At 38.7% G+C, this 15,962-nt stretch overlaps 1 protein-coding gene across 7 annotated transcripts in view; it reads right to left on the minus strand.

The window, feature by feature from the left end:
* The window catches only part of PHLPP2 (PH domain and leucine rich repeat protein phosphatase 2), a 56,020-nt gene that overhangs the window by 19,392 nt on the left and 20,666 nt on the right, over positions 1-15,962 (minus strand). For 4 of the 7 annotated variants that reach the window (XM_056525855.1, XM_056525860.1, XM_056525854.1 and 1 more), the window contains exons 2-3: positions 12,208-12,452; positions 9,330-9,463 (exon numbers count right to left, since the gene is read on the minus strand). In XM_056525855.1, coding sequence (XP_056381830.1) covers positions 9,330-9,463; positions 12,208-12,446 — 373 coding nt within the window. In that variant the 5' untranslated portion in view covers positions 12,447-12,452. Of the gene's footprint in view, positions 1-9,329; positions 9,464-12,207; positions 12,453-13,368; positions 13,594-13,614; positions 14,145-15,962 lie in introns of those variants that run through there. The other 3 variants (XM_056525857.1, XM_056525859.1, XM_056525858.1) reach the window with 3 other exon arrangements.

The following is a 15,962-nucleotide window of genomic DNA, read 5'->3' on the forward strand; positions in this document are numbered from 1 at the left end:
TGACACCTGTCTGTCTCAGGAACTATCCAGTGCACAAGAGGTTTGCTATGGGGATTCGCTCCTACTCTGGACAGCTCCCGAGACAGGTGTCATCAGAGTACAGTTAGACAGAAAAGAACTACTCAACTTCAGAAGCTGATAAGTACTGGAAGGATTAAGATTTTTTTTAATAGAAGTAATTTACAAATCTATAAGGAAAAAAAAGGGGGGTACCAAATGTCTCTAGACTAATACCATAAAATGGTACATGATGATGGAATTACAGAAAAAATAAATAAATCGGACTGTGCTTCACTTTAAATGATGTACAAATTTAATATAAAAAATATTACAAATAAGACATAAAATAAATAATGCAAATCTAATACATAAATGCCTCCTACCACAGGGCCCTTGTGGGGAGGTATGATATTTGAATACAAAGCATATATTAAAAATTTTTAAAATATAGCATGTGAATTACGTTCTACCGCTATCCCAATATATTGCAACTTTTGTGTACTTTTGTGCGGTACACTCCGTTCTCATGTGATTTAGAACAGTTCACAAAGTGATATAGTTACCAACTCCTAATGGTGGTTTTGGCTGGACGTCCGAGAGATGGATATGTGGGGGCTGTGTCCAGCGCTAGCGTGCGCACACGGTGACGGGCCCGGATGCCACAGGCCAAAAAGGTCACCGGTCACGGAGTAATTGCAGGCTCGATGGCAGATGTAGTGGAGGCTGTGTCCAGCGCTGGCATGCGCTTGCGGTGACGGGCCCGGTTGCCGCAGGCCGAAGAGAAGTCACCGGTCACGGAGTGGCTCCGGAGGTGGAGATATACTCGGAGATAGATGGATCTTGCTCCGGAAACAAGGAAAGGAAAGCCTCGTGGAAGATCTCTCGGCGTCTGGTGGAATGGCGGATGAATTACAGCCAGGTGTAAAATCAGCAGATGATGGAGTTGTGTCGGAGGTAAATGATGGCGGTTTGTGGATTGCGGTGGTCATGCGGTAAATATTTCTTTCTCTAGACGCGTTTCAGGGTACTTTATATATGACCCTTTCCTCAGTAGAGATATCTTTAACAGTGAAGCTCAAAGTCCTTTTATACATGTTGCCTGTCTAATTGTTACAGGTGTGTTTCTGTTTAGATCTTCCGCAAATAGCGGAATGGAATGGGAAACATGGGGTTGTTTCATCTTGATAAAGCAGTGTTCACATTTAGAATCAGTATGTATGCGTTCTTATTTAAATATAGTATTATATATATTGTAAACATTGGAATGGTACATATAGCATACAGTAAGATGTACAGATAAAGTGTATAATACTGAGATAGAGATATTGACAAAAATAAAAATAAATAAAAATAATAATAATAATAAATATGAAAATAAAAAATAAAAAATAAATAAATAAAGAATAATAAATGTAAAAATAAGGATGATAATAATATAAAAAAATAAAATATAGAAGTAGAAATAAATGAAAAATAAAAATAAGATAAAATAGAAAAATACAAAAAATGGGGTAATAAATAAAAGGATGTAAAATAAATATAAAATATAAAATAGGTGCATAAGTAAAATAAAATGCTATAGATTTACATGAAAATAATTAGTGTACAGGAAGGTTGAAGGATGGCCAGTCACGCAGAACAAAGATAGAGTGGGTCCGACCCCTCCATGGGGGCCCCCAAGTAAAAAAGGGGGCCTCCATGGGGAGAGCGGGACACACTCTACAGAAATCCAAAAAGTTCAAAATTCGAGTTCAGGCCATTCGGCTCTAGAGAATTAAATTCATAAATCTTCTGACTTTCAGCCTTAGACATTTTAACAATGAAGCTGCCTCCTCTCCAATCTTTCTTAATAGTTTGTAAGCCTGTGTAGAAGAAGGTAGTAATTTCTTTATTATGAAATTTTGCAAAGTGGGCTGATAAAGGGTGTTTTAGGTTTCCATTTTTTATGTTTGTTAGGTGTTCAGCAATTCTAGTCTTTAATGGTCTTTTTGTTCTCCCAATGTATTGTTTCATACATCCACACTGTATCAAATATAGTACTCCACTTGTGTGGCACGAAATGTGTTCTTTAATGATCCATTTAAAGTCAGTAGTACATGATGAAATTTCGGTCGTTTTTTTAGGGCCCTTCACTTTCATACAGTTGGGGCATATTCCACATCTAAAAAAGCCTTTTGTGTTTAGCCACGTCTCAGACATATTATGAATTTTTATGGGTGGTTTTATACTTGGTGCAATCGTTATCCCCAAATTGGGGGCCTTTTTATATACAATGGGGGCTCGGTCTGGCAGCAATCCTCCTATATCCTTATCTTGTTTAACCATATACCAGTGCTTATTGATGATTTGTTCAATTTTTTTTTTTTTTTTTTTATATTCATAATTATAAGGTAAAATTAATTTAATTGAATGTTCAGTGGATATAGTGTCATTATCTTTTGGTGTAAAAAATGTGGTTCTATCTAGAAGTTTAACATGATTAAGGGACTGGGTTAAAAGTGTGTCCGGATAATTTTTGTCTTTGAAAAGAGAAGTCATATCTTCTGCTTCTTCAACAATACTTTTTTGGAAGAAGCAGAAGATATGACTTCTCTTTTCAAAGACAAAAATTATCCGGACACACTTTTAACCCAGTCCCTTAATCATGTTAAACTTCTAGATAGAACCACATTTTTTACACCAAAAGATAATGACACTATATCCACTGAACATTCAATTAAATTAATTTTACCTTATAATTATGAATATAAAAAAAAAAAAAAAAAAATTGAACAAATCATCAATAAGCACTGGTATATGGTTAAACAAGATAAGGATATAGGAGGATTGCTGCCAGACCGAGCCCCCATTGTATATAAAAAGGCCCCCAATTTGGGGATATCGATTGCACCAAGTATAAAACCACCCATAAAAATTCATAATATGTCTGAGACGTGGCTAAACACAAAAGGCTTTTTTAGATGTGGAATATGCCCCAACTGTATGAAAGTGAAGGGCCCTAAAAAAACGACCGAAATTTCATCATGTACTACTGACTTTAAATGGATCATTAAAGAACACATTTCGTGCCACACAAGTGGAGTACTATATTTGATACAGTGTGGATGTATGAAACAATACATTGGGAGAACAAAAAGACCATTAAAGACTAGAATTGCTGAACACCTAACAAACATAAAAAATGGAAACCTAAAACACCCTTTATCAGCCCACTTTGCAAAATTTCATAATAAAGAAATTACTACCTTCTTCTACACAGGCTTACAAACTATTAAGAAAGATTGGAGAGGAGGCAGCTTCATTGTTAAAATGTCTAAGGCTGAAAGTCAGAAGATTTATGAATTTAATTCTCTAGAGCCGAATGGCCTGAACTCGAATTTTGAACTTTTTGGATTTCTGTAGAGTGTGTCCCGCTCTCCCCATGGAGGCCCCCTTTTTTACTTGGGGGCCCCCATGGAGGGGTCGGACCCACTCTATCTTTGTTCTGCGTGACTGGCCATCCTTCAACCTTCCTGTACACTAATTATTTTCATGTAAATCTATAGCATTTTATTTTACTTATGCACCTATTTTATATTTTATATTTATTTTACATCCTTTTATTTATTACCCCATTTTTTGTATTTTTCTATTTTATCTTATTTTTATTTTTCATTTATTTCTACTTCTATATTTTATTTTTTTATATTATTATCATCCTTATTTTTACATTTATTATTCTTTATTTATTTATTTTTTATTTTCATATTTATTATTATTATTATTTTTATTTATTTTTATTTTTGTCAATATCTCTATCTCAGTATTATACACTTTATCTGTACATCTTACTGTATGCTATATGTACCATTCCAATGTTTACAATATATATAATACTATATTTAAATAAGAACGCATACATACTGATTCTAAATGTGAACACTGCTTTATCAAGATGAAACAACCCCATGTTTCCCATTCCATTCCGCTATTTGCGGAAGATCTAAACAGAAACACACCTGTAACAATTAGACAGGCAACATGTATAAAAGGACTTTGAGCTTCACTGTTAAAGATATCTCTACTGAGGAAAGGGTCATATATAAAGTACCCTGAAACGCGTCTAGAGAAAGAAATATTTACCGCATGACCACCGCAATCCACAAACCGCCATCATTTACCTCCGACACAACTCCATCATCTGCTGATTTTACACCTGGCTGTAATTCATCCGCCATTCCACCAGACGCCGAGAGATCTTCCACGAGGCTTTCCTTTCCTTGTTTCCGGAGCAAGATCCATCTATCTCCGAGTATATCTCCACCTCCGGAGCCACTCCGTGACCGGTGACTTCTCTTCGGCCTGCGGCAACCGGGCCCGTCACCGCAAGCGCATGCCAGCGCTGGACACAGCCTCCACTACATCTGCCATCGAGCCTGCAATTACTCCGTGACCGGTGACCTTTTTGGCCTGTGGCATCCGGGCCCGTCACCGTGTGCGCACGCTAGCGCTGGACACAGCCCCCACATATCCATCTCTCGGACGTCCAGCCAAAACAACCATTAGGAGTTGGTAACTATATCACTTTGTGAACTGTTCTAAATCACATGAGAACGGAGTGTACCGCACAAAAGTACACAAAAGTTGCAATATATTGGGATAGCGGTAGAACGTAATTCACATGCTATATTTTAAAAATTTTTAATATATGCTTTGTATTCAAATATCATACCTCCCCACAAGGGCCCTGTGGTAGGAGGCATTTATGTATTAGATTTGCATTATTTATTTTATGTCTTATTTGTAATATTTTTTATATTAAATTTGTACATCATTTAAAGTGAAGCACAGTCAGATTTATTTATTTTTTCTGTAATTCCATCATCATGTACCATTTTATGGTATTAGTCTAGAGACATTTGGTACCCCCCTTTTTTTTCCTTATATATTATTTTGTACTAGTATTTTTTTGGTGTAAATACTTTCCATTTAGCCTCGATTAATTTATATTGTGAGCTGCACATACCCCAATTTTTTTTTAATTTACAAATCTGTTTAACTCTCTGGAGCCTGTTCATATAAAAAAAAAAAAAAGAAAAAAAAAAAAAAGAAACCTCTAGTGAGATTCCAACTCTAGAAATAATGCCGCCATCTGATTGGATGTTAAAAATGCTTCCAATAATGTACAAAGTTGACAATCTACACCAGTGTTTCCCTAACCAGGGTGCTTCCAGCTGTTGCAAAACTACAACTCTCAGCATGCCCGGACAGCCAAAGGCTGTCCGGGCATGCTGGGAGTTGTAGTTTTGCAACAGCTGGAGGCACCCTGGTTAGGGAAACACTGATCTACACTGTAAGATATTCTCTGTAGAGTCAGTCTATGTTGCATCTTGGCAGTGCTTTAAACTTTAACCCATTTTAAAAAAAGTAACATAAACCTGAACTGCTACATTGTTTCTCCAGTCATTTGCCGCCAGTCATAAGGGGTGGTAAAGTTGAGGGCTGTAAATGGTTTCTGACCAAAAGACCAAAAGTATTGAAAGGGCAGAACAGAGGGTACACTCAAAAAGCTGGGTGACAAGCCCTGTTGTAATACAGCCATTTTATTTCACAGTGCGGCTATCAGTGTATGGCCGGGTTCATACTGCATTTAGGCTCTACTATCGAGCAGACCACACTTTTGAATCTTAAAAAAATTAAAGTATGCATTCAGGAAATAGATCAAATGAAGTCAATTTTGGCGCGAGGTGAGGAATATCATTTATGGTGTGGTTGGATTCCATGCACGACCAGATCCCACCATCTTCATTCTCAATCTCCTTCCAAACTGGCTTACTAAATACCAAATTAGACTTTGTCTACATCTGTTGACCGCCCCCAAGTGCCTTTTGGCCCAATGGTGGCATCGTACTGAAGCCCCACCTCTCCCAGCTATACTGGATAAAATCAGGGACATTAGACGAATGGAACATTTATCAGCCCTCATAGATGGGATATTTGGGAGGAGGGTCTGACCAATCCTTCCTGATGTCTTTCTTCTCCGATAGCTTTTGCCCATGCGGATGAGGCATTCCCTCTACATTCTTCCCTGTATTCTTTAAATTCATTCTATCCTTTTCTATATCTCTGTTTACACGCCTATAACTTACTCTTTCTTAAATTCTGTCCTCCATTCTTCATTTTTATATTTGTCACTTTCTTTTTCGACTGCATTGGCGCTTTATTGCTTCCATCTTTTACTATACTGGAATGTTACACCCAGCCAATTGGTGAATTTTGCCTCGTAGTTTTCGCTGACTACAGTTGTGGACTGCTACATCTACCATATACATGCCGTCAAAATGTATTATTATTTCATGAGGTTTCGTCCTTTTCACCACTGAAACGCCATGTACTGAAGTTGATTTATTTTCCTGTTTGTATTATGTACTTTTTGTAAACCAAAAATCTCTCTTAAATAAACAATTATTCAAAAAAATAATAAAAAGAATGGCCCCACTGCACTATACGTTGGCGTACATTTTAGCAATGCATGGTGTATTCCAGCGTAATACAGGTTCCGTAGAAACAAGAGAATATTTGTAGCATGTCTGCTGTGGTTGAGAGATTGAGGTCCCAAAAACTGGAGCTCCTCCAGTATGGATTCAGTGGGGGACATGTATCAAAGACTTTACCTGTTTTGTGTTTAAACTTGTCTTCTTTTGCGTACATTCTGGTGGAGCATTTCCTCCAGATGTGTAGGTTTCGGTGTAACTTGGAGTGACATATTTAGTACGCACAAATTTATTAACTACGAACATTTCATTTACCCGCAGAAAACTTGCGCAATGACCATATTTTTTACGCAAATATAAGCCATCTTGGTAGCAAGATGCTCTAAATCATCGATTCCATTTTTCAAAGAGTGGATTAAGGAGATTACTATATTTGCCCACAATTTATGAAACTCATTGCGCTTGATTTATAAATTTAGCGCTTCTGCGCATAATTCAGAATTCAGTAAAAGGGGGTAAACTGCTCCTACCATACACAAATAATGATACATGTCCCCCAATATGTTGTAATAAAGGGTCATCTTCTACCATACACAAATGATACATGTCCCCCAGTATGTTGTAATAAGGGGTCATCTACCATACACAAATAATGATACATGTCCCCCAGTATGTTGTAATAAGGGGTCATCTACCATACACAAATAATGATACATGTCCCCCAGTATGTTGTAATAAGGAGTCATCTACCATACACAAATAATGATACATGTCCCCCAATATGTTGTAATAAAGGGTCATCTTCTACCATACACAAATAATGATACATGTCCCCAGTATGTTGTAATAAAGGGTCATCTTCTACCATACACAAATGATACATGTCCCCCAGTATGTTGTAATAAGGGGTCATCTTCTACCATACACAAATGATACATGTCCCCCAGTATGTTGTAATAAGGGGTCATCTACCATACACAAATAATGATACATGTCCCCCAGTATGTTGTAATAAGGGGTCATCTACCATACACAAATAATGATACATGTCCCCAGTATGTTGTAATAAGGGGTCATCTACCATACACAAATAATGATACATGTCCCCAGTATGTTGTAATAAGGGGTCATCTAGCATACACAAATAATGATACATGTCCCCCAATATGTTGTAATAAGGGGTCATCTTCTACCATACACAAATAATGATACATGTCCCCCAATATGTTGTGATAAGGGGTCATCTACCATACACAAATAATGATACATGTCCCCAGTATGTTGTAATAAGGGGTCATCTACCATACACAAATAATGATACATGTCCCCCAATATGTTGTAATAAGGGGTCATCTTCTACCATACACAAATGATACATGTCCCCCAATATGTTGTAATAAGGGGTCATCTTCTACCATACACAAATGATACATGTCCCCAGTATGTTGTAATAAGGGGTCATCTACCATACACAAATAATGATACATGTCCCCCAACATGTTGTAATAAGGGGTCATCTTCTACCATACACAAATAATGATACATGTCCCCCAATATGTTGTAATAAGGGGTCATCTACCATACACAAATAATGATACATGTCCCCAGTATGTTGTAATAAGGGGTCATCTTCTACCATACACAAATAATGATACATGTCCCCCAACATGTTGTAATAAGGGGTCATCTTCTACCATACACAAATAATGATACATGTCCCCCAATATGTTGTAATAAGGGGTCATCTACCATACACAAATAATGATACATGTCCCCAGTATGTTGTAATAAGGGGTCATCTTCTACCATACACAAATGATACATGTCCCCCAGTATGTTGTAATAAGGGGTCATCTTCTACCATACACAAATAATGATACATGTCCCCCAGTATGTTGTAATAAGGGGTCATCTTCTACCATACACAAATAATGATACATGTCCCCCAGTATGTTGTAATAAGGGGTCATCTTCTACCATACACAAATAATGATACATGTCCCCCAATATGTTGTAATAAGGGGTCATCTACCATACACAAATAATGATACATGTCCCCCAGTATGTTGTAATAAAGGGTCATCTTCTACCATACACAAATAATGATACATGTCCCCCAGTATGTTGTAATAAGGGGTCATCTTCTACCATACACAAATAATGATACATGTCCCCAGTATGTTGTAATAAGGGGTCATCTTCTACCATACACAAATAATGATACATGTCCCCCAACATGTTGTAATAAGGGGTCATCTTCTACCATACACAAATAATGATACATGTCCCCCAATATGTTGTAATAAGGGGTCATCTACCATACACAAATAATGATACATGTCCCCAGTATGTTGTAATAAGGGGTCATCTTCTACCATACACAAATGATACATGTCCCCCAGTATGTTGTAATAAGGGGTCATCTTCTACCATACACAAATAATGATACATGTCCCCCAGTATGTTGTAATAAGGGGTCATCTTCTACCATACACAAATAATGATACATGTCCCCCAGTATGTTGTAATAAGGGGTCATCTTCTACCATACACAAATAATGATACATGTCCCCCAATATGTTGTAATAAGGGGTCATCTACCATACACAAATAATGATACATGTCCCCCAGTATGTTGTAATAAAGGGTCATCTTCTACCATACACAAATAATGATACATGTCCCCCAGTATGTTGTAATAAGGGGTCATCTTCTACCATACACAAATAATGATACATGTCCCCAGTATGTTGTAATAAGGGGTCATCTACCATACACAAATAATGATACATGTCCCCCAATATGTTGTAATAAGGGGTAATTTAATCAGACAGCTCTTTTAGCATTACAACTTACCATTATAGAATCGAATCATGCAGCTAAGATCAGAGTGGGCAGCCTCCTCCTGGATGCGAGCAGTGTCCCGAAATCCCAGATCAGACAGGTACTTATATATCATGTGTAGGGGTCGTTCTTCAGGTTCTAGCCTCCTAAAAAACAAAACACACACAAAACAAAGCCACATTATGTACCACGTGGTATATGTTGTATGATGAGGACCAAACCTTGGATACATGATGGAAAAGCAAAGACACTAAACCAAAAGATGTCCATTTTGCAACATGTGATCTATTCAATCTTTTGTTCCCAGTTATCAGCCGGTGTTCTGCATTGGAAGGAATGACAGCTCCGCTAACATAATGAGGATTACTACTTTATCTCATGCATCTTTCCTTGTCACAACCTTTCCATACATTTGAAGTATGCATGTAGTTTATAACAGTTCTAGGTTTGCTTTCATTGAAAATTGTGTTAAATAGCTTTTTTTGCCTGGCACTCATACACTGTAGCCAACCTGGAGTGGAAAGCACGGAGGACAGACAAAGGGAGGGATGAACAACTTAAAGGGGTACTCCGGTGGAACACTTTTTTTTTCCTTCTTTTTATCAACTGGTGCCAGAAACTTAAACAGATGTGTAAATTACTTCTATTAAAAATTCTTAATCCTTCCAGAGCTTTTTAGCGGCTGTATACTACAGAGGAAATGCTTTACTTTTTGGATTTCTTTTGTCATGAGCACAGTGCTCTCTGCAGACACCTCTGTCCATAGCAGCATATGTTTGCTATGGGGATTTTCTCCTGCTCTGGACAGTTCCTGACATGGACAGAGGTGTCAGCAGAGAGCACTGTGCTTGTGACAAAAAAGAAATCCAAAAAGAAAAGAATTTCCTATGTAGTATACAGCTGCTAATAAGTACTGGAAGGATTAAGGCTGCACTCACATCACGATTTCTCCATCCGACTTGAGTAAACGATTTTATAGCCTAAAATCATATGAAATCGTATATAAAGTCGGATCCATTTACCTCCATTAAAAAAATCGGATCCATTACACACATCCGATTTGATCCGCATCCGATTTCACGCGATTTTTGTTCGGGTCTGAAATCGGGGTTGACCACGATTTTAGACCTGAACAAAAAAAATCGTGCGAAATCGGATGTGTGTAATGGATCCAATTTTTTAATGGAGGTCAATGGATCCGACTTTATATACAATTTCATATGATTTTAAGCTGTAAAAATCGTTTACTCAAGTCGGATGGGGAAATCATGATGTGAATGCAGCCTAAGATATTTTAATAGAAGTAATTTACAAATCTGTTTCACTTTTTGACATCAGTTGATTAAGAAAAAAAAAGTTTTCCACCGGAGTACCCCTTAAAGAAAGGGGGAAAAAGGTGTTTATTTATCAAAAGAGAAGTGCAGCTAAACATGAACTTAGCTGAAGTGTTCTGAAAACCTGTCTTCATGACCCTCCCCTGTCATTGCATAATGAGCCTCTGTACACAATGACAATCTAATGAACAAACATCCTTATCCGAGTGCAACATAATCTCAAGACAAATGAGCTAAGCCTTTGAATATTTGCTCTGGACAATGTGAATGGTCACAGAGCTGTGCCAGGTGTATGAGTTGGAGTGCCTCCACAGAGTGCTGGCGGCGTAAATCTAAGGTATATGCATGGAATATTTCTGAAATACCTTTAAAAGGGTACTCCGCTGCTCAGTGTTTGGAACAAAACGCATAGAACCGGCACCGGGAGCTTGTGATGTCATAGCCCCGCCCCCTCAATGCAAGTCTATGGGAGGGGGCATGAAAGCCATCACGCCCCCTCCCATAGATTAACATTGAGGGGTGTGTGACATCATGAGGGGGTGGGGCTATGACACCTCAAGCTCCCAGCGCTGGCTCTAAGCGTTCGGAACATTTTGTTCCCAACGCTGTGCAGCGGAGTACCCCTTTTAGAGACGCCTCCAAAATAAGCTCCTTTACTGGTAAACAGTGGTATAGTCACTCAAAGAGTCCTTTATGAAATGGTATATATGCAGTGTAGTGCTGTGGATGTCTGCACAGAATAGCTTAGTCAGCTCAGCTATTAATAAAAAAAACGTATAGTGCCATATACCAGGCCAACAGGGCCAACTCTTGGCCTCCATTGAGTGAATAGGGGCCTATGGATCTGTTTGATGTTATTTACCTGATGATACACTACACGGGTCCTAAGTCCTATCTTACTGTGGGTGTAATATAATCACAATGGCTGATATTTGGACAGATTGGTGCCCCACAGGCTATACAGGAGTATACAGATACTCCTAACTTCAAGTCCTTCAGTTAAAGTAAACAAATATGGCTGCCAGTACATCATCAACAAGGGCTGACTCACATTTCCTCAGCTAGCGAACAACAAATCTTACAAGTTCTGCAGCGATATGTCCCCCCCCCCAGTACGATTGACCAAGGCAAAGCTGTTGTACCTTGCACTGCTGCTACCAATAGTATAGTGACTACAAGGATGAGCAGAGGTACACCCCGAAGAGGCTGCAGCACGAGCACCATGGCACCTTCAAACAGCTAATAATTGGGCATTAGACACCCCCTCAATGATCTTATGTTAATCGTAACATGGCAGACCTGTGTCTATGGAGCAAGAAGTACAGGGCATCATACAACAGTCAGTGGAAATGTGGCTACTCTAATATACAATGGTAGCATCACCTTAGACCAGTGTTTCCCAATCAGTGTGCCTCCAGCCATTGCAAAACTACAATTCCCAGCATGCCCGGACAGCCTTTGGCTGTCCGGGCATGCTGGGAGTTGTAGTTTTGCAACAGCTGGAGGCACCCTGGTTGGGAAACACTGCCTTAGACTGTTCATAGTCACCTACTCACCTGACCAGGTCTCCATTGAGCTGAACATATAGGCTGTCTGTCCCCTCACTTAGCAGGATATCGGAGACCCTTGTGTCCACAGTGCAGAGCACCACGTGTACGTCACAAATGGAGGATGTGTGGTCGGTCCCATAGACGTAGATACATCCTCTGCTGGGGTCTTCTCTTAGCCAATCTTTCTCTCTTGATCCCAAACAGCACTTCTGACTCAGGCAGTTTTTACTCCCACTACGTTTCATGTTTCTCTGAAGAAAAAAAAAAAAAAAGGGAAAAAAAATTACCTCCACCAACCACAGCAAAGGGCAATATCACACAGCATTGGTACACATAGGTTAGAAAAGAAATCCCGGCACTCACACTGTAATCTTCTGCCAATTGTTACGTGTTTATTTTACACAGTGCTAGTGACAAGAATAGACGCGTTTTTTGGCCAAAGCCTTACTCAGGCTGACATGTCAGTCTGAGTAAGGCTTTAGCCGAAACACGTCTATCCTTGTTACTAGCACTGTGTAAATAAACACATAACAATTGGCAGAAGATTACAGTGAGTGCCGGGATTTATTTTGTACCTGCATACCGCCTTCCGCGTGCACCACTACGGGACACGAGTGCCGACTCTTCCTTTTTGTTTTGTACGTATATAGTACTGTATATTTAGTATAGGATAGCTTGGCAGAATTTATTCTTCTAATAGCTCCATCTCATAGCAAAGTTTAGTCTGCTATACAGTAGACCCCCCCTATGTAATCCACACCTACGTGTTCTTAGAAACAGACGATATGGTAAAAAACTAGAGGTATCCCTCCCATCGTCAAAGCCACCTCCTTTAGTGAAAAGGTTTGTATCCATAGGGGTGGCTGGCTATTTTAGGACAGTCAGTAGCTTCTAAAGCATTGCTGGAATAAATCTGTTCTGCGGATGAATAGCTTTATGATGAATATGTATAGGTTATGAAAAGGAAACCGTACAAAGGGTTGATCCTATGAATAAATGCATGTCCCTAGGATACATTACACCTGAATACAGGGTGTGAACAACACAAGAAGCTAAATTGTCAGCTGCACAGGGAGATTAACTGCAAATATGATACATTACAACAGTATATAGGACAATATAAGCATGTTTCTGTAAAGAGGACCGCCTGCAAGGAAAACTGCTGACCTGATGCATTTCTCAGTGAGCCTGAGCAATGAAACACGTTGTAGATAAACAGGTTAAGAAGTCAATGTTTTAGAGGTAATTGGGAAATGATGAGGTCTCTGTGGTATATGGGGGTCACCCCTTTTCAGGGCAAGTGAGAGGCTGCTTATTCTGCAGGGAGCAGCTCTGGTATCATGACCCATGTGACACCCTGTTGATAAATTTGGTTCACTTATGTATTAACCACATTAGAAGTTATCTATCTACTAGTGAGTATAGGGCTTTTAACTAGATTCATTAATAGAGGCAGGATACACCCGATACAGGACCCATATGGACGATACAGAAATAAAGAAGGTCTATAGAATCAGAGAGAAAGTATAGGCGTGGAGGTCTGTTGAGAAAAAACAAGGACAACATATAAAAGTCTATAGAAGAGGAGAACCTGTATACAGTAATTATATGCTCAATAAAGATAAAGGCCTATAAAAGAAGAGATAAAAAATACAATATGCATATCTGTAAATGATAGAACACCTGTATATAAGAAATAAAAAGAATACACCTGTATAGAGGGGCCTTAAAAGGTCTATAGAGGAGAGAACACCTGCAGATATATAATACAGAAATAATATAGACACTGATGATGATACACCTGTACACAAGGTCCATATACACAGTATAGACATGGAAGTCTATAAACCTATATGTGTGTAGGGACTAAAGAGGATACACTTGTATACAAGGTCCATGTACGCACAGTATAGACATTGAGTTCTATAGAAGAGGATACACCTATATACAGACACAGTAAAGACAGAGAGGTCTATAGAAGAGGATACACCTATATACAGACACAATATAGACAGAGAGGTCTATAGAAGAGGATACACCTATATACAGACACAATATAGACAGAGAGGTCTATAGAAGAGGATACACCTATATACAGACACAATATAGACAGAGAGGTCTATAGAAGAGGATACACCTATATACAATATGCCACAAGATAAATCCCCTAGGGGTTTCTGGGCCAATTTAAGTACCACAATACCTACTTGGGGAATAAATCCCCTCAGGATAAACCCTGACTAGAAATCCCCCATAAAATATAACTTTTAATTATGCTCATTAAAATAGTGTCCAAACTAGTATGTTGCACATTTATTGCATCTAAATGGCAGTGGTGTTTAAAATTATCAGCACTGTATCCAGTTAAATCCTATAATATCATGAAAATGTCTGCCATGCAGACTATTAGTTTGTCATTACTATCTAGTGTACCACGGTGCCGTGCTGCAGCTTGGGCACTCGGTGTACTAACTAGGAAAGGTCTCTGGTACAGTCTGTGGTTAAAACATTAATCCTCTCTTCTAAACGTTTTCGCCATTCTGAATGGCTTTCTCAAAGAAATGAGGCAATCCCTCATTGCAATTTCCTCATTTCTTTGAGAAAGCCATTCAGAATGGCGAAAACGTTTAGAAGAGAGGATTAATGTTTTAACCACAGACTGTACCAAAGACCTTTCCTAGTTAGTACACTGAGTGCATGGCAGACATTTTCATGATATTATAGGATTTAACTGGATACAGTGCTGATAATTTTACACACCACTGCCATTTAGATGCAATAAATGTGCAACATACTAGTTTGGACACTATTTTAATGAGCATAATTAAAAGTTATATTTTATGGGGGATTTCTAGTCAGGGTTTATCCTGAGGGGATTTATTCCCCAAGTAGGTATTGTGGTACACCTATATACAGGCACAGTATAGACAGAGAGGTCTATAGAAGAGGATACACCTATATACAGGCACAGTATAGACAGAGAGGTCTATAGAAGAGGATACACCTATATACAGGCACAGTATAGACAGAGAGGTCTATAGAAGAGGATACACCTGTATACAGACACAGTATAGACAGAGAGGTCTATAGAAGAGGATACACCTATATACAGGCACAGTATAGACAGAGGTCTATAGAAGAGGATACAACTGTATACAGACACAGGATTGACAGAGAGGTCTATAGAAGAGGATACACCTATATACAGACACAGTATAGACAGAGGTCTATAGAAGAGGATACACCTATATACAGGCACAGTATAGACAGAGGTCTATAGAAGAGGATACACCTGTATACAGACACAGTATAGACAGATGTCTATAGAAGAGGATACACCTATATACAGGCACAGTATAGACAGAGAGGTCTATAGAAGAGGATACACCTGTATACAGACACAGTATAGACAGGTCTATAGAAGAGGATACACCTGTATACAGACACAGTATAGACAGAGAGGTCTATAGAAGAGGATACACCTATATACAGGCACAGTATAGACAGATGTCTATAGAAGAGGATACACCTATATACAGGCACAGTATAGACAGGTCTATAGAAGAGGATACACCTATATACAGACACAGTATAGACAGATGTCTATAGAAGAGGATACACCTATATACAGGCACAGTATAGACAGAGAGGTCTATAGAAGAGGATACACCTGTATACAGACACAGTATAGACAGAGAGGTCTATAGAAGAGGATGCACCTATATACAGACACAGTATAGACAGGTCTATAGAAGAGGATA

Source organism: Hyla sarda, chromosome 6 (genome assembly GCF_029499605.1).
Source record: "Hyla sarda isolate aHylSar1 chromosome 6, aHylSar1.hap1, whole genome shotgun sequence".
NCBI classification, from domain to species: domain Eukaryota; kingdom Metazoa; phylum Chordata; class Amphibia; order Anura; family Hylidae; genus Hyla; species Hyla sarda.